This window comes from Phacochoerus africanus, chromosome 1, assembly GCF_016906955.1.
Source record: "Phacochoerus africanus isolate WHEZ1 chromosome 1, ROS_Pafr_v1, whole genome shotgun sequence".
Taxonomy (NCBI): Eukaryota; Metazoa; Chordata; class Mammalia; order Artiodactyla; family Suidae; genus Phacochoerus; species Phacochoerus africanus.
This window is the reverse complement of record NC_062544.1, coordinates 57,541,441-57,561,567: the sequence shown is the minus strand read 5'-3', so window position 1 is coordinate 57,561,567 and position 20,127 is coordinate 57,541,441. Positions and strand designations below refer to the sequence as shown.

Sequence of the window (20,127 nt, the reverse complement as noted above, 5' to 3'; positions counted from 1 at the left end):
GCCAGGGATCGAACCCGCAACTTCATGGTTCCTAGTCAGATTCGTTAACCACTGAGCCACGACAGGAACTCTGGTATGCCTGTGCTTAATGCCACTGAACTGTACACTTAAAAATGGTTGATTTCAGGAGTTCTCTTGTGGCACAGTGAGTTAAGGATCTGGTGTTGTCACTGCAATGGCTTGGGTCACTACTGTGGCATGGGATTGATCCCTGGCCGGTGAACTTCCACATGCCACAGGTGTGGCAAAAAAAAAAAAAAGTTTAATTTCACAGTCTGTATATTTTACAATAAAAAAAATTTTCCACAAGGTCATCTTGAATGCACAATATAAAATTAAAAGCATAAATAACCATACAAGGGGAGGAAGAACACTATAGTTTTCAATAAAATATCTGCATTATGCAAGGCACTGCATGCTCATTTTATATACTGTAACCATGTTTAATCCTCTTTCAGTACATATTTGTAAGGCAGGTATTAATGTACTCATTTTACAAACAGGGAAGAGAGACTCAGAGATCCTAAGCAACTTGACTCTGATTACACAGTCACTAACGGACAGAGCCATGACATGGCATCAGCTTTGCCTGGTCCCAAAGCAACAGAATTGGTGCTTCTGTAATGGGGAAGTGCTTCTGCCTTCTCATATTCCTATCTCCAAGGAAAGAAGAAATGCATAAAAACACCAGCATTAGAAAAATAAATGCTTTTATCAAATAAATGCAATTTATCTATCGGGTATCTCAGAAATGAAAAATAATACCTTTCACAACACAGTGTCTGAGTTTCTGTTGAAGAGAGTGATATTTTTCTCTTAAAGGAACCCTTATGTCCTCAGGATTGGGAAATGCTCTCACAAAAATTTCTGCTACCTTCAGAAAAATTTAAAAATGAGTTTTATGAGCAACACCATTCTTAATTAAAATTAAAATCCTTTACAGTCTGTTTCTAATGTAGTTAATTTTAACCTACATTTACATTACCTTTTTGATTGGTGGCAGTTCTCCAATAAGGCTCAAAATTAGATCCTGAATAAGTTCCTCAATATTAGAAAACCGAGAGAAGGGCAGCATTCTACAAGCCCATTCCACTGCGCTAAGACAGTGCTCAACCATGCAAGAATCGAACTTCACCTCAAGATCCTAAATGGATAGTGAAAGACATCATTTTCTTTTCACTTTAGACAGACAGACTAGAATCAGTTCAAAAGAAAACATTGCCACAAACAGTAAAATCTTCTATCAAGCAATAACTTTCCAAGTAGTATTTATTCATTTTTCTTACTCTTCTGCAGTTAATACCTTTTTTCCTTCCGCATTTTCTCGTGCTTTCTGATACTGCCTGCAGCTATAGGATAACTTATCACGGATATGCAGCATCCAACACAAAGCACAAAGTTCTCTGAAGCAACCTAAATCAGGAATACAAATACAAAAGAAGACTGTATGAGTATGTCCATTAATATTATAACAACCTCACCTCTGCTGGATATTTCTTTTTAAAATAAAAGTTTTTATATTGTTGATTATAAGAGAAACATGCGGAGTTCCCGTTGTAGCACAGCAGAGACACATCTGACTAGTATCCATGAGGATGCGGGTTTGATCCCTGGCCTTGCTCAGTGGGTTAAGGATCTGGCCTTGCTCTGAGCTATGGTGTAGGGTCGCAAACATGGCTCAGATCCTGTGTTGCTTACGTTCCTATGGCGTAAGCTGGCAGCTACAATTCAACCCCTAGCCTGGGAACTTCCATATGTCACGGGTGCAGCCCTAAAAAAAGAAGAAAAAAAAAAAAGAGAGAGAGAGAAACATGCTGTCAATACTTTAAGTCAAAATTGTGAAGATCCTTACAGAATTTTTATACCTATTATTCTAGAATACTTCATGCATATCAGTTGCATAAAAATTTTTAAAACATTTTATAGAGTAAATAAATTACTCTATTTACTAATAGTTTGCTTTAGACCTACAGTATTAGATATTTTTCCAAGCCAATACTTATAACTCTACTTAATACCATATATTAATACCATACATTGGAAAATCACTTATTGATAGGCATTTAAGTTGAAAATTTTTCAATACTAGAAACATAATTTCCAATATAAAGCAATTTTTATTAAAAGTAATACAAGTACACAAAGACATATAAAATTGTATTATGTATACAGTTTTACAACTATCTTTTTTTTTTTGACCTAATGTATCTTCGATATATTTCCATGGTGGTAACATACATACACTGTTTTTTCATTATCCACAGAATATTCCTTTGCATGGAAACTTTCCCAAATCAAATATAAAATATATCATTGTTAATATTAGGCCTAATTTCAAAGCAAGCAGTCTGTTTTGGACCAACCTATTGCTTTAATGGACACTTCATCAAGCTTGTGGTCTCCAGTTGCTCCAGGTCGAAAAAATGATATTCCTCCTTTACAGTAATTAAGTAGTGACTGAGAGAAAGGACTCAATGAAGGAAGGGATCCTTTCATTCGAATCTGAAAGTAAAGAAAGAATAATAATTATCAATCATATAAGTCAATTTTTAAAGAAACTATAAAGCAATAAACAAGGCAGGTAGTAAGATAAACCATACAGAATGGAGAACACAGCATGGCTCCTATATTATGTAAGAAAATATCTCTGAAATCACTTGTACGTTCAGAAACTTAGCTCACAAATTTAATTCAACAAATTCACTAGGCTAAATCCCAAAAGAAAAAAAAGTTCTAAGCACCCACCTTAATGATTTATTAAAAGCTATAGTAATGGAGATAGTGTGGTACTAATGAAAGAATAGACACTAGATGACTGGAACAGAACAGAGAGCCCAGAAATAGACCCATGCAAAAACAGTCAAGGATCAAATCAAAATTACAAGTGAACAAAAGTAATTCAAGGAGAAAAGAAAAATCTGAAAAGGCTTTGACTCCCATCATATGACACGTTGGAAAAGGTAAAATCATACAGGTATTAAAAAAAAATCAGTTTTTGTCAAGGTTTCTGTGATGAGATGGATGAGTAATAAATAGATGAAGCATGGGAATTTTTAATGTGGTACTACTACTTAGTATCATCCTGTAATGTTGAATACACAACATTATGTATTTATTAAAACCCAGAGAATTGTACAACACAAAGAATAAACCCTAATTTAAACTGTGGAACTTAATTTAAAAGCAAAACAAAATCAAGAACACCAAATTTTCCACACTTCAGAGATAACCACTGATGACATGTTAATGTATCTATTTCCAAATGGATAGATGTAAATAAATCATAGTTATAGTGTTTTACATTTATGGGGGAAAAAAGATTCTAACCAAATTAACCTCACTTGTCATTTTTGTATACAAAGATTTTAATGCTACTTGCCCTGACTTTCCCCAGAGGCATACATGCTGGTTGAGCTCATTAAAACTAGGTTAAGTGAGGAGTTCCCGTCGTGGCGCAGTGGTTAACGAATCCGACTAGGAACCATGAGGTTGCGGGTTCAGTCCCTGCCCTTGCTCAGTGGGTTAACGATCCGGCGTTGCCGGGAGCTGTGGTGTAGGTTGCAGACCCGGCTCGGGTCCTGCGTTGCTGTGGCTCTGGCATAGGCCGGTGGCTACAGCTCCGATTCAACCCCTAGCCTGGGAACCTCCATATGCCGTGGGAGCGGCCCAAGAAATAGCAACAACAACAAGACAAAAGACAAAAAAAAAAAAACTAGGTTAAGTGAGATTACTGTGAGGAATTGATAAGTAAGACCAAATATTTAAATGCAAATACAATTTACAACCTTATGTAAATAGTTCTCTACAATAAGCAATTTTTATCTTTTTTTTTTTTTTCCCCGCAAGTTCCCAGGGCAGGGATCAAATCAAGCCACAGTTGCGGCAATGCTGGATCCTTAACCCACTGCGCTGGGCCAGGGAGCAAACTGGCACCACCACAGAGACAAGCTGGATCATTAACCCACTGAACCACAGTGGGAACTCCCTACAATAAACAATTTTTAAAATAAAGTTTCCTATAACAAACATTTAGGCTCAATAGATCTTAAAACCATTAAAAATAATTGTTCAATAATACAAGAAAATCCTCTGCCCTTCTTCATAAACATACTTAAAAACAACTTTGGGATGACAAGATACAGAGTGAGTATAATTTTAACTTATATTTTTACGGTAGCTCTATGCAAATTTCATAAAACTTTCTCTCTCAAAATAGGCTAATTTTCAAAAATAGTTTGATAAGCAACTTCTTAATCTCTCTTAGGGCTCATACTAAAGAACGTTGTAGACTCTTGGTACATTTAGTAATTTAATCAAGAGCTCTTTTTGGTGGTGGGTGGGGGTGCACATCTGTGGCCCTCTGAAGTTCCCCGGCCAGAGATCAAACCTGAGCCATAGCAGTGACAATACCACTGCTTAACCTGCTGAGCCATCAGGGAACTTCATCAAGAGCCAAATTTAAGATATGTGGGGCTAATAATATTTACTTCCACATTTGACAGAGAGACACAGATAAGAAAGCAGCTACATCTCAGCAGAAGTCAGTGTAGAAGACAACCCCTGAATCAAACTGAACTGCGCAGCTCAGAAGACAGTAAGTGGGAGGCTCTGACTGGCAGAGACTACTGAAAGGAAACAACGCCAAGAACTAACTCTAACTTTCCATGCTCTGACCCCACAGAACTTAGTTAACACCTGCAGAAGATTTAGGGTAAACCCTGAACTGCATTTAAATCTTCAATGACTGTGGGTAAAAAAAAAGTAACTGAAATTACCTGAAATTAACTGCTTGGATTACACTTTCTATTGCCAGACAGGATGGGACTATCACAGAGCTCCAGTTCAGAGTGTTTATTTTTCAGCAAAAAGAACTTGGGCCTGTCTGGGTTTCTTATTGTAAATAAGCCTGAAATGTATGGGCAGAACTCCTTGGGAAAATGTCACAATTTTAAATATTAATAAACATTAGTAGATTTAAATTGTTTAACATAGCACATAAGCGACCAAGACATTTCTCTACCTTTTGCATGACTTTTCTGGCCCATCTCAACTGCAAGATGTACCACTGTGCTACAGGAAAGGAACAGTGAGCTGCCCGGAAAAGCAAGAGAACACGCTGAAGGATTCCAGACACCTTTTGGCGATTATCTTTTTCAGCTTTTAAAAGAAGATCATCACCATCCTCCTAAAAAAAAAAAAAAAAAAAAAAAAAAAAAAACTTAGCTGGTAAAACAGAACCTTAAAATGGTAAACTGAAAATAAAGATGGTGCTGCTCAAACCAGAATATTCTGGGAGATTTATACAGGAAGTTTCAAGGCATGGCCTCAGAAATTTCAACCATAGCTAATTCGAGGGTCAAGGAAACATTTCTCTCACCTTAAAGAATTTGTAAAGAGCTAAATTGACCCTAATCCCAAATCTTTGTCTACAACAGTGAAATCCACCGCTCCTGACCATAGGTGGAATGTTACAAAGAGAGCTCCTTTCAAAGAGAAGGCCTTTTCCCTTCCTCTGCTTGGAAAAATCCTATTGTATTTCAGTGTCACTTCCTCTGTGAATCCCTCCCATTCTGCGCTACTAGGGTGCTTTGCTCAGACTTCCCTCATAGCTTTTACTAATTTATTCTTACTGATTTATGTATGTTTCCCATACCATTGAGAACTACTCAAGAGCAAAGGCCTTGTCATCCAGTCTTTGTATTATCATAGTGCATAGAATAAAGTCCAGTATGTGGTGGGATCCAATAAACATTTGTTGAATAAACACAATTCAAGTCAGTAGCTACAGATTAATTTCCCAGAGAATGAGATAATGTGACTACTGTAAACATTTGCTTCCCCAACATCCTCCTACCACTGCCACTTCTGAATAGTGCTCAGTTTTTATTTAGGGCTCTGCCCCTCCCCTACACAACCGAATGTGCAGGGAGGGCTGATCCCATATGAGGAGCTTCCAGGGAAGGCCCTGATCAATTACCAAGCAGTTCTGTGGACTAGCCCTAGCCAAGGTGTCTGACTTCAGTTGGTCTCATAATACTTCTGCTTGGAATGATGCGAGAGAAATACTTTTACTGCTTCTCTTTCTTCCCTTCCCAATCCCTTCTGGTATCCTTAGAAGCTGCTGGCAGCCATCCTGCTCCCACAAAGGGAACCCAGCTTTAAACTGTAGCTGACACCTTAGAAAATAAATTAAAGAAAGAGCCCAAGTCTTCAGTAATATAACTGGGCTTCTGATCTTCAGTTCTGACCAAGTTTTCTGTTACTTATAACCCAAGGGGTTCTAATTGATACAGAGCACATTGAGGAGATCCTGCTATATATTTTTTCTGCTATATAGTTTAATAAAAAATAATAAAATGACAAAGTTCTCATGTGGCGGAGCAGGTTAAGGATCCAGCATTGTCAGTGCTGTGTCTCACGTTGCTGCTGTAGGGCAAATTTGATCCCTGGCTCTGGAACTTCCACGTGCCATGGATACAACCAAAAAGGATAACAGAATGCAAAATATGTTAAAAAATAAATAATAATAATAAAGTATTCCAAAGGGTAGTAACCACTCAAACTCATGTCAGCATAGCACATCCAAAAATACCTTAAATGCTATTTCTACTTTCTAAGCCAACATATTAAAGACTCAGATATGACAGGAAAGAGGAATTACTGAGAAATACAAGGGACTACTTATTCTTTCCATTTGTAATATATTATATCTAAAATACCAACAAATGACATGAAATATTTAACCTATTGAAATGTAACTCTAAATATAACAAAGGAGAATACAGCAAGTAACTTGAAAAAGAAGAAAAAACTAGATACAGATATAAGTTGCTAATTCTGAAACAGTAAGTAGTAAAGAAACAATATCAGGATCAATTTGGGAGGATTTTTTTGTTTTGTTTTTTGGACATGCCCATGACATATGGAAGTTCCCGGGCCAGGGATTGAATCTGGGCTATGTCTGTGACCTATGCTACAGCTGTAGCAATGCCAAATCCTTAACCCACTACACTGGTCAGGGGATCAAACTCATGCCTCCACAGAGACAGTGTTGGATCTTTAACGGACTGTGCCACAGCGGGAACTCCAGAATCAATTCAAAATGTTAATCAAATATTAAAACATTTTAAAGGTAAATATTGATAGTCATACTTTAAATCTTTAATACCAGCCAATTGTAATGTCATGATTTTCAAAAAGAACAGAGAAATTCCTGAGAAGAATGCAATATTGCTATTTATAAGGCAGAACTATCAATTAAAAACAGAGGAGAAAAAAAAATGACCTTTCAGGAGTTCCTGTCCTGGCTCAGTGTAAACGAATCTGACTAGCATCCATGAGGATGCGTGTTCGATCCCTAGCCACACTCAGTGGGTTAGGTATCTGGCGTTGCCATGATCTGTGGTGTAGGTCTCAGATGCGGCTCGGATCTGACATTGCTGTGGCTGTGGTGTAGGCCAGTGGCTCCAGCTCCAATTCAACCCCTAGCCTGGCAACCTCCAGATGCTGCAGGTATGGCCCTAAAAAGACAAAAAAAATAAAATAAAAATAAATTGTAAAATGACCTTTCAAGTCAAAGAAAAATCAAAATAAGTCTTTCAAAAGAGGCAAACCAATGAGATGGATGACTCCAATAATAAATGGCTTCTAAATTCTGACATTCACTATTTTACTATCCTAAAGAAACGTTTGTTTTTTATAATCTGGATACCTAGTAATATGTCTTAATTTTTTTACTGTTGAAAAAAAATTCAATATTTATTGAATAATATGTATCCTAGGCCCTAAGGTAAATGCTTTTACAGAATATCTCATTTAATACTCACAATAATGCTATCAGAGGTATTATCATCTCCTGCATTTTATAGACAAGGAAACTTAAATATCAATTTAGTACACTGCCCAAGATCATACACAATTAATAAACCACAAGGCTGAGATCCAAAAGTTTGTCTTCAGAGCTTGCATTTTTTTTTCTTTTTGCCTTTTTGCTATTTCTAGGGCCTCTCCTGCAGCATATGGAGGATCCCAGGCTAGGGGTTGAATCGGAGCTGTAGCTGCCAGCCTCCACCACAGCCACAGCAATGTGGGATCCAAGCTGCATCTGCAACCTATACCACAGCTCACGGCACCACTGGATCCTCAACCCACTGAGCAAGGCCAGGGATCGAACCCGCAACCTCATGGTTCCCAGTCAGATTCATTAACCACTGCACCACGACGGGAACTCCAGAGTTTGCATTTTTAACTTGATGATTATTACCAAGTTGATTATTTTAAATCAACTTTAATTAAAGATTAAGCACTCAGCTTACCTCACTAAGAACAGCTGGCTGAGGACAATATAAGGGAGGAGCTGGAAGATACAAGCCGACCGGCACCAAGCCCCACAGTCTCTTACTAAAGTCCTTGGCGGAGTTCAGCAGCAGCTGAAAGGTCTCTGAGAGAATGTCTGCATCAGCCATAACTGCCGCTTTCAGTACTTCCTGCACAGAACCAAACAGCAGATCTGCATCTTCCTCTTCAATGGGATCTACCAAACACAAAATTAGGTAAAGTAGCTAAAATTTACATTATACTTTCCATTCTATTCTGTAGGGTAAAAGTTCATACCTGGAAAAGCTGGTTGCCGAAAAATGAACATTTGGGTTGACATGCAAAACACCCAAACTTCTAGAGAGAAACTTAAATAAAGATTCTGTAAGATTATAGGCACTCAGAGCACAAAGAATTTTTCCAAAATTATACAGGGTGTTGTGGTAACAACTACATAATAAAAATATTCTTAGGATATAGTCCTGACTCAAAAATAAGAATAAAAGAAAATATTAATGGGAACAAAAGAACAAGAAAAACACCAAAATAATATACAACATTATATGAAGGCAGTGAGAGTGTATTTTTTCGTAATAGTCCCTCATAATTCTTTTATAGTGAAAAGGACTTGTGAAGCTAAAAAGAGAAATATACAAGACAATCATATAGTGTGGCTTCAATCATATAAATATCTATAAATGTAGACCTGTCCCAGAAGGCAAAATGCAAAGAGATGCACAATTACAGACTTACGGACTTTTGTATTAGAAAATATTTTAAGCATACTTTAAGGTACAGAATATGAAAAAACTCATGTACTAACTTTTCATTCTTGTCTGATATTAACATTTTTCTTATATCCAATTCAGATTTAAAAATAAATAAAATGTCACAGATACAGTTGAAATTCCTTAGGTACCAACCATGTCTCACTTCCTCTCCCCAGAGGGAGTCACTACCCGGAATTTATTTGGTGTGGCTCCATTGGAACTCCTATTAGACATATGTTGTAGCTTCCTACTTTATACTCTACAGAGTTTAATTTTTCTTTCATATTTTCCAACTCTTTTATTTATATCTGTTTTGCATATTTATTTTTATCTCTATATATTTTGTGTATGTGTGTATATATATACAGAGAGAAAGTTCAAATTCATTTTCCAGTTCACTAACCATCTGCTGCATTTTTTGTTTCTATATTGAGGGAGTTCCCCTCACGGCTCAGTGGTAATGAACCCAACTAGTATCCATGAGAACGCAGGTTCAATCCCTGGCCTTGCTCAGTGGGTTAAAGATCTGGCATTGCCGTGAGCTGTGATGTAGGTTGCAGACGAGGCTCAGATCTCATGTTGCTGTGGCTATGGTGTAGGCGGACAGCTGTAGCTCTGATTTGACCCCTAGCCTGGGAACTTCCATTTGCTAGGTGGGGCCCTAAAAACACAAAAAATAAAAATAAAAAATTAGTTAATTGAAGTGTAATTTACATACGCTAAAATTCACCCTTTTTAAATATACAGTTCAATGAGTTTTGGCAAATTTATACAGTCTGTAAGAACATTTCTATCGCTCCAGAAAAGTTCTCTCATACTCCTTTGTTGTCAATTCCTCCCTTATTCCCGGTAACCACTGATTTACTTCCTGTTTCTAAAGTGTTGCTTTTTATAAAATGTCACATAAATGAAATCAAACAGTGTGTAGTTTTATTTCTGAGTTCTCTCATACAGCATAATGGTTCTGCAATTCACTCATGTTGTTGCCTTTATCAGTAATGTGCTCCTCTTTGCTATTTATTATTCCATCTTCCAGATACATTGCAAATTGTTTATCCATTCACAGGTTGATGAACATTTGGGTTGTTTCTAAGTTTTGGCTATTACAAAAAGGCTGCTGTGAACAGGTTTTTCAGTGGACCTATGTTTTTCTTTTTCTTGGGTAAATACCTGAGGGTAGAATCCATTAACTCTATTTTCTCTTTGTTTCTCACCCTGGAAATTTCCTTTTCTTTCTTTGAATCTTAGCCTTTAAATGCATATTTTTATATTTTATCTAGAAACACACTATATTTATGTATTTGGTGTGGGAGAGTTTTCATATCTAAAACCACATATCGGCAGAACTATAACTTCAGATTGGGAATTTTTTAGTCCTTTTTTATCAAAATCAACTTTCAAGTAGATATGTGATCTTTTCACTTATTAAAAAGAAAAAAAACTTGACAAAAAATTATCAAAGTTTTCAGTTTGATTTCCAAATACTACACATTCTTTTCAAAAAGAGAAGTAAGTAATAAGTTCTAGGAATCTAGATTTATATGTATTACTCCTTCGTGGAGACAAGCAAGCACTAATAAAACCAAAAGGTTCCACAGTTGTCCTGGATTTATCATCAAATAAATGACTTCAAATAACTGAATTCTGTAATTTTTGTCTAAAATTCTCCACCGATAAAACAGACACATTTTATAGGGCTCCTGAGTATATCTAACACATGTAATACTGTACTATTTTTAATTTTGTAATATCATTCTGAATTTTTCAAATTGAAAACAAAAAATAACTCTATGATTTATGCATTAGGCAAAATGTTTTCAGTACCCTCCCACACCTGAGATTCTATGATTCTGACTGCAAAAGAAATACTCCAAATGCAGCAAAATACACTCACTAGTATGAAGGTATGTATGGAAAATCAGAATATCATTCAGATACTATTTTGCTTTGAGCTGTACTTAGTTTTGGATGTTCCTATGATTAAGAATAAATAGCATGCTTTTATTTTTGATAAGCTTACTTCAAAGTGTTAATATGTATGTGGGTATTTACAAGCTTTTTAAAATACTCTAAGCTTGGAGTTCCCGTCGTGGCACAGTAGTTAACAAATCCGACTAGGAACCATGCAGTTGTAGGTTCAGTCCCTGGCCTTGCTCAGTGGGTTAAGGATCTGGCATTGCCGTGAGCTGTGGCGTAGGTCGCAGATGTGGCACGGATCCCACATTGCTGTGCCTGTGGCATAGGCTGGCAGCTACAGCTCCGATTCGACCCCTAGCCTGGGAACCTCCGTATGCTGCAGGATGCGGCCCTAGAAAAAGCAAAAAGACAAAATAAAATAAAATAAAATACTCTAAGCTTTATTTTTTAGCCATGCCCACAGCATCACAAGTTTCCCGGCCAAGAATCAAACCTGCGTGACAGCAGTGACAACGCCAGATCCTTAACCTGCTGAGACACAAGGGAATACCTAAAATATCATAGGCTTTATATTAATTAAGCTGATACATGTGTCAAACCATACATAAGTAACACACCTGTAAATTGTTTGCATTTTGAGCCCATTTCATTTTTTGCTTCCAAAGAGGCTGGCTGACCTAAAAAACACTGCAGTTTTTCTTGGAAAATATGTGCTGGAGTCACATTTAATGGTAGAGTCAGACGCTTTTCCTTGGACCTGAAATTACATCAAATGAAGAGAAATTAATCCAAACTTTGAAAAACAGAAACATTCACACATCAAGAACAAGAAATTTTAAAGAACAGAGAAATTCACTTTATTCATTCCATATTTAGAAAAGAAATAATCAAGGAAAGACTGTATTAAGGCTTTCCACAATTATGGTACTAATATACCTCCCACTACCACCCTGCATACTACTCGATCCAAACCAAACCCAACCTGTTGTTGCCATAGGCCCTTGCTCACGTTTGGAATGTTCTCTTTCTCTACAGCTACTCAATCTGTCAAGATCCCATTTTCCTTCAATGCCCATCTCACGTTATGTAAAATATTTCTTGTCCTTTCTTCACTTGATATTATTGCTCTTCCCACTGTACCAATGGCACTTTTCTAACCATACTATGTAAATTTTAATAATGCCTTGTCCTATTTTCTCTATTAAACTCTAAATGCGTAAGCATAGAGACTATGCGCCACTTAAGTCTATATCCACTAAAATACCTGGCACAGAACTTGGTACAGAGTGGTTACTTAAATAAATACATGTTGAATTACTGCTTTGAAAAATAAAGACAACACAGCAATACCATAATATTCAGAACAGTTAAAATACAGGGATAGTATGATTAGCTTAAAACTCAAGTCCGGGGAGTTCCCTTGTGGCTCAGCGGGTTACAAGCCTGACTAGTATCCACAAAGATGTGGGTTCGATCCCCGGCCTTGCTCAGTGGGTTAAGGATCCACTCAGTGGGTGTAGGTTGCAGATGCAGCTTGGATCCTGTGTTGCTGTGGCTGTGGCATAGGCTGGCAGCTGCAGCTCTGACTCAAACCCTAGCCTGGGAACTTCCATGTGCCTCACATGAGGCCCTAAAAAGTGCACATACACACACGCACACACACACAAATCTTAAATCCTGTTTGGAAAAGACCTCTCCTATAGGTCCTTTGAGGGCACTACTAACACATAAATGTGTTAGAGGTGTTTTAACATAGTAAGTTAGCCTTTGATCTGTCCAACTTGGCAGCCACAAGCTGCATGTAGCTTTCTAAACTTAATTTACTTAAAATCAGACTGAAAATCCACTTCATCACACTAGCCACATTTCAAGTGCTTGCCCAAGAAATACATATGGCTAGTTGCGATCAGACTGCACAGCACATATGGAATATTTCCATCACTGAACAAAGTTCTATTGGATAAGACTGAACTAGGGATTCCATAAAATGTGTAAATCACAGCAACAAGTGAAATACAATATATTTAGATGACACCATCGTCCTGTATCTAAAGTGTGCCTAAAAACACATACCTTGTAAAATTGCTATGATGCTTACAGAACAGTTGAAAGGCCACACCAATTGAAACAGATGTCTTCCAGTCTCCAAGCTTATGCGCTAACCAAGCAGCTTCTGGAACCAGGCCACCAATAAATAATAACTCAAGGGCATATTCAACTGTCCAGACATTAGAAAGGTTCTGCTCTCTAACAGCACTGGCCACCTTAGACTGTTGCAGAGGAATAAGTCGAAAGGACTGCTCTGTGAGTAAATTAAAGAAAATGGATATTATAGTTATAAAATAAGAACTTGTGCCTTCTCAACATAGATCTCTTCAATCAGGATTTTCTACACAAAACCACAAGGAAGAGACAAGCGAAATGGGCAAAAATAATGCTTAACATCCTAGAACAGTCTTTTTAATACTGAAGAATGTGCCTCTTTCTTGGGTCATGAAGCAAATGCCAGCATTCTTAAAAAAAAAAAAAAATGAAACAAAGTAGACATATCAGCATGCATTACACAAAATAAAGGCAAATAGATAGTTAAATAAACACACACCAGATTACCAGATAATATAAACACACACACACTACTGTGGGCTAATATACACCTATTTCTCCTACTGCATTATGAAATTTAGAGAGTAGAGGCTGCATTTTACTTGAATTTGTATTCCTCACTGTCATGCCATAAAAAACTAATCTGAGGTAACAAAGTGTTCAAAATATCAGTGTTTATTAGAAAGTAGAAAAGTGTGATTTTCAGTAATCCTGATTACATGACAAGATTTCACTTTGGCATGAGATTAAATACAAAGGGTAATAAATACCCTTCTCTCTAGACTTTTTGTACCTTCCCCTAATAACTTGAATAAGCACATAAAAATACAATGAGAGAACTATTATTTCTTTAAAAATAAGATTTTCACTCATTCTTTCAAAATAAAATGGGTAAATAGTATACATGGGTTTCTACTCCTTGAAATGAAATGCTTAGCTTCTTACATGATCTACATAGGCTCTGCCTACACCAAGCACTAACATTTTAGCTCTTTGACAAACATATGGAAAGAAACAAAAAATTTAGTCAATCAATTATTGTTTGATTCTGCATAGGCAAACAGGAAGGAGACTAAATTTTTCCATTTTTTAATACACTATGAGTAAGGCACTGTACCATTAAAAGAACTCAAATGACTTAGTTTTCTGAAAATTTCACTGCTTTCACACAGTGAAACATCATATCTAATAATCAAGTCAAATTCCCAGTAACTCTGCCACTAGTTATGTTTTAAAAGATTAACATGAAATGTATTTTAAGTCAAGCCTACCCATGTCATTTTTCAAGACAGAGGGAGATTAAAGAAATTTAAGGATATAATACAAAGTTTCAGATATTTAAATTTTCAACAGGAATAGTCTCAGACATAGGAAAAGAACACAAAGCCTTCTCCTACTGTCTTCTCTCACTGGAAAGATATTTACATAGAGAATAAAAAGTGGCATCTCTGAGTTTTTACAAATGTTTATCAATCTGTCCAGAAACAATTCAATAATTCTATCACCTTTCTTCCTAGAGTAAGATAAGTCTCCTTTATGTATATAAAGTCATCTGTAAAGATAATGAGGAGTTCCCATTGTGGCTCAGCAGTTAGCAACCCAATGAGCATCAATGAGGACACAGGTTCAAGCCCTGGCCTCCCTCAGTGGGTTAAGGATCCAGCATTGCCATGAGCTATGGTGTAGGTCGCAGACACGGCTTGGATCCCACGTTGCTGTGGCTGTGGCATAGGCCAACGGCTACAGCTCCGATCAGACCCCTAGCCTGGGAACCTCCATATGCTGTGCGTGCGGCCCTAAAAGGCAAAAAGACAAAAAAAAAAAAAAGATAAAGATAATGATCAAAGAACAGAAGTCCTGTAAATATTATAGGACAGTAAGACAAGAAATTGAGACAAATATTCTAAGTACCAGGATTTTACCCCTTTTTTAAAGATTTTTCTAAAAGCCACATGAGGTTCTACCTCTCCTTCTTCAGTAAAATTATATGGATTGAGGATATAATTTACTGTCAGAAACATTACTATCCAAAACAGGGAGCATAAGTGATAAATACCACAGTTGTGACCAAAAAAAAGAGAGCTTAAATATAAAACTATTGTAATAAAAATAAATAATGTTAAATGCACAAGGAAATAAGTACAAATCCATCTGAGAGGCTTGGAAGAAAGCATAAAGGTGAGAGAAAGGAACCCAGGCTGTTCTCAGGGAGAAAAGGCAGGGGGCACTACTAAATCTGAGTCAAGGTGTGACAGTGAAGGAAAGGAGAGGGGGCAGAGCCTGGAAACAGCATGGGTTTGTCTGCTTACAGCCCTAAGAGAAGCCATCGTCAGGTCATCATCAGGTTTTCTTCCCCAGGGAAAGAGGCACCTGTGAAAAGGAAGTTCTCGACAATTTCCCATCTGATCCTACCTCACACATAAGGCTCTTCAGGGACCGGAACCTCCTGAGGGGCCCCAGTGACACTAGACACTAACAATGGTGTCCGCGTAGGTGAGCGTGAGCACGGGCCTCCATTCCTGCCCACATCCTGAGACAACCGCAGAACAGGGGAGTCTAAACACACAGCTCAAAATCCATGGCTGTGAGATTCAATTTGATGATCATTTGTTTCTACTTCCATTAAACTACTAATTACATCTTGGACTACTCTAATGTTTGTATACAGGTTTATTGGTTCATGTTATTTCCTGTTTAAAGCCCTTGATGACTTTCCATTGTATTTAAAATTCAGATTCTATACTTAGCGTACATCATCTGGCCCCTGTCTATCTCTGAGTTTATCTCCTATCATCCTCCTCTGTGATCCAGCCACACCAGTCTTTCAGTTTCTCAGACACAACAAGTTTATTCTTGCTCTGAGGTTTTGAATGCTCTAGGTCAGAGTTCCTCTTGTGGCACAGCAGAAATGAACCTGACTAGTAACCATGAGGTTACAGGTTCGATCCCTGGCCTCACTCAGTGGGTTAACGATCCGGCGTTGCCGTGAGCTGTGGTGTAGGTCACAGACACAGCTTGGATCCAGCATTGCTGTGGCTGTGGTGTATCCCGGCAGCTACAGCTCCAATTTGACCCCTAGCCTGGGAACCTCCATATGCCACAGGTACAGCCCTAAAAAGAAAAAAGAAAGAAAGAAAAAAAAAAAGAATGCCCTAAGTCCTGTGTGTCCACCATTGGCTTTTTCTTGTCATTAAGAGTTCAGCTTAGGAGTTCCCATCATGGCTCAGCGGAAACAAATCTGACCAGGAACCACGAGGTTGCAGGTTCGATCCCTTGACCTTGCTCAGTGGGTTAAAGATCTGGCGTTGCCATGAGCTGTGGCCTAGGTCAGTAGCTATAGCTCCAACTGGACCCCTAGCCAAGGAACCTCCATGTGCCGAGGGTATGGACCTAAAAAAAAAAAAAAAAAATTTATTCTTCTTCACAAAACTTATTTTAGGAATTATATAAAGACAAGATTTCCAGAGTTCCCGTCCTGGCACAGTAGAAACAAATCTGACTAGGAAACATGAGGTTGCGGGTTCCATCCCTGGCCTCGCTCAGCGGGTTAAGGATCTGGCGTTGCCATAAGCTGTGGTGTAGGTTGCAGATGTGGCTTGGATCTGGCGTGGCTGTGGCCAGGAGCGTAGCTCCAACTGGACCCCTAGCCTGGGAACCTCCATATGCTGCAGGCACAGCCCTAAAAGGCAAAAAGACACCCCCCCCCCCAAAAAAAAAGAGTTTGGCTTAAATGTCATCCCATCGGAAACAAATCTGACTAGGAAACATAAGGTTGTAGGTTCAATCCCCGGCCTCACTCGGTGGGTTAGGCTCTTCCCTAAATCTACCATTTGAACTAGCCACTCAGTCACAATGCATGTCTCTACTTCAATTCTCTGTGCAGTAATTACCGCCATTTGATGTACCTTTGTTTATATATTCATTTATTTTTTTCTATCTCAACCTATTAGACATAAACTCCATAAAAGAACAGATACTTCACGTGTTTTGTTCTTGGCAGTTAGGAGAAGTCTTTCATACATCAAAACAAAACAAAACAAAAAAACTACAAATGCTTTCTTTATTATTAATTTCTTATGGTACAAGCTAGTATATTTTCACACCTATAACACTACTTGGCACATAGCAGGTACTTTTAAAAATCAGTAGAGTTCCCATCATGGAACAGCAGAAACGAATCTGACTAGGAACCACGAGGTTGTGGGTTCGATCCCTGGCTCACTCAGTGGGTTAAGGATCTGGCGTTGCCATGAGCTGTGATGTAGGTCACAGATGAGGCTCGTATCCAGCGTTGCTGTGGCAAAGGCCAGTGGCTACAGCTCTGATGTGACCCCTAGCCTGAGAACTTCCATCTGCCATGGGTGCGGCCTTAAAAAAAAAAAAAAAAAGAAAAAAAGCACACCCCAAAAATTAGAACAAATGAGTATCAGAGAAATCTGTGTACATACTTACTTCCATCAGGTCAGGGCAGTTTTCTAGTACAGATTAGATACATTTTGACTCTTCATAAAATGATCAAATAGAGGAAAGAAAATGATCCAAATAAAATTATAAAAGTTAAATATCCAAATAAAATTAAATTCTAAATTAGCATACTCAAAATTTTTTTAATTTCCACATTTTAAAATAAATGAAAGGGTCAGCCCTTAACACTTTTACTTAAAATATGGAAACTTTAGGAGTTCCTCAGTGGCTTAGCAGGTTGGGGGTCTGACATTGTCACTGCTGTGGCTTGGGTCGCTTCTGCGGTGCTGGTTCAATCCTGACTCAAGGAATTGTGCATGCCATGGGTGCAGCCAACAAAAAAAAGGGAAACTTTATAAATACCAGTATGGCCAAAACTTTTAAAAATCCGTATGTAGTAGGGCAAACCCAAAGCTACTACCTTTCTCAGACTACATTCATTTGTAAAGAGTCACCTGAGCATCTCCTGTTTGTCTGGCACTAAGCTAGAACAGTATTATTTCCATAGTAATGATTGCTGTATAATATGATTTTTAATATTACGTGCAAAAAGCAAGGTGAGACAATTGCTTATTCATTTACCTGTTTTAATATGAAGGGGAGGAAGGACATTCACATTGTGAGGAGGCAAAATGCAAAGCGGCTGATTGGTGAAATAGGCGGCCATGAAGCGAGCCATGGACTGGATAACCCTCCCGGCCACCTCAGGACGAACACTTCCAGTCACTCCAAACTCACAATGAGACTTCTCGGGAACTGCAGGACACAGCAAAAGACCAAAGGAGATGCTGATCAAACCAGCAAAAAGTAGTAGTATTTAAGTTCCCAACATTATACCAGAAGGAAACTATAATTAAAACTTTTTTCTGCCATGAGCACCCCATAGCCCATCAAGCTAATTCATAATGGGTATCTAGACTTCTTGAAGGTAATAAAAAACAACTAACTCATAATTATGAGCACATATACTTAGGAACGCTTTATAACTCGACGCTACTAGTTTTATCTGAAAATGTTGAAGGATCTATACAAACAATCTAGCCATGATGGACTTGCAAACTCTGTATTTCATTATTTATTTTCCCTTCTTCCTCTCCATTCTAATTTTCTTTTTCTAATGAAGGAGGTAAGGATTACCACAAAGATAAATCTGAAAAGCACCAGAACATGATTCTTGATGCTTTTATTCTCTACCATTAGGTCTGGAAACTACGATATTCTCCCATTAGCAAGAGTAACTCATTGCTCTAAGACTCTTTGGGGAGCTATGGACAAAAGGAATGTGTGGAGTGGAGGGAGAAAGCAGGGGAGGGAGGGAGTTATATCATGATTTCTAGGGTGATTCTGATATAAACTAGCGGGAGCAAACATATGTCATCCCTATTTAAGAATCAAAACACAACATATAAACTGGCTTTCAGATATTTGAAAATAAGTAGTTAAAAACTATTAACTATATAGATAAATACTAAGTTAACATTAATTTTTACGAAATATATCATCTAAACAATGGCAAAATCTCTTTCTTTCCTAGAAGCCATGGTATATACTCTCAAGAATATTAAGTTCTATGTGTATGGCCATTTCTATCTTGTCACTGTATACCCCAGCACCTACCATTCCTCTTCTCACGTAGTAGGCACTCAAGAATATTGCTAATACACTTTATTTTATATAAAAGGAATTCCAAGAAAAAATTTATTAGCCTTCAAGCAGGATTCTTCATTTAGTCACTCTACTTTTGGGGAAAGCATACTTTTCTTCACACTGAAGTTAAAAATACAAGGGCAAGAATTTTTGAGTTCCCGTCCTGGCGCAGTGGAAACAAATCCGACTAGGAATCATGAGGTTGCGGGTTCGATCCCTGGCCTCGATCAGTGGGTTAAGGATCTGGTGTTGCCATGAGCTGTGGTGTAGGTCACAGACGTGGCTTGGTTCCTGCGTTGCTGTGGCTGTGGCTGTGGTCGGCAGCTGTAGCTCCAATTGGACCCCTAGCCAAGGAACCTCCACATGCCGTGGGTATGGGCCTAAAAAGGCAAAAAAAAAAAAAAAGAATTTCATTATCCTTCACAAAACTTATTTTAGGAATTATATAAAGACAAGATTTCCAATAACCTTGATCATGCAAAACTCATTACACAAAACTCAGGAATAAACCCTTTAAACTGGAAGCAACGTGATTCTAAAAGACATGGTCATAGAGTAAAATTGAATCAATTCAGAAGTAAAAAAAATCTGAAGTTCTCTTGTGGTGCAATGTGTTAAGGATCCAGTGTCATCACTGCTGTGGCTGAGGCTGCTGCTGTGGCACAGGTTCAATCCCTGGCCCAAGAACTTGCATATGCCACAGGTGCAGCCAAAAAAAAAAAAGTACAAAAATTTGAAAGGGGGAGTTCCCACTGTAGCTCAGGGGCTTAAGTACCCAAGAGAGTCTCTGGGAAGATTCGGGTTCAACCTCTGGTGGCCTCGCTCAGCGGGTTAAGTACCTGGTGTTTCCGCAAGCTGTGGCGTAGGTTGCAGATGTGGCTCGGATCTAGTGTTGCTGTGGCTTTGGCAC

At 38.1% G+C, this 20,127-nt stretch overlaps 1 protein-coding gene across 6 annotated transcripts in view; it reads right to left on the bottom strand.

The window, feature by feature from the left end:
• The window catches only part of CPLANE1 (ciliogenesis and planar polarity effector complex subunit 1), a 131,043-nt gene that overhangs the window by 83,430 nt on the left and 27,486 nt on the right, over positions 1–20,127 (bottom strand). For all 6 annotated transcript variants that reach the window (XM_047766908.1, XM_047766899.1, XM_047766864.1 and 3 more), the window contains 9 exons: positions 18,153–18,326; positions 13,077–13,305; positions 11,621–11,760; positions 8,316–8,533; positions 5,021–5,185; positions 2,364–2,502; positions 1,304–1,413; positions 986–1,144; positions 766–874 (listed from right to left, as the gene is read on the bottom strand). In XM_047766908.1, the coding sequence (XP_047622864.1) occupies positions 766–874; positions 986–1,144; positions 1,304–1,413; positions 2,364–2,502; positions 5,021–5,185; positions 8,316–8,533; positions 11,621–11,760; positions 13,077–13,305; positions 18,153–18,326 (1,443 nt within the window). The remainder of the gene's footprint in view (positions 1–765; positions 875–985; positions 1,145–1,303; positions 1,414–2,363; positions 2,503–5,020; positions 5,186–8,315; positions 8,534–11,620; positions 11,761–13,076; positions 13,306–18,152; positions 18,327–20,127) is intronic.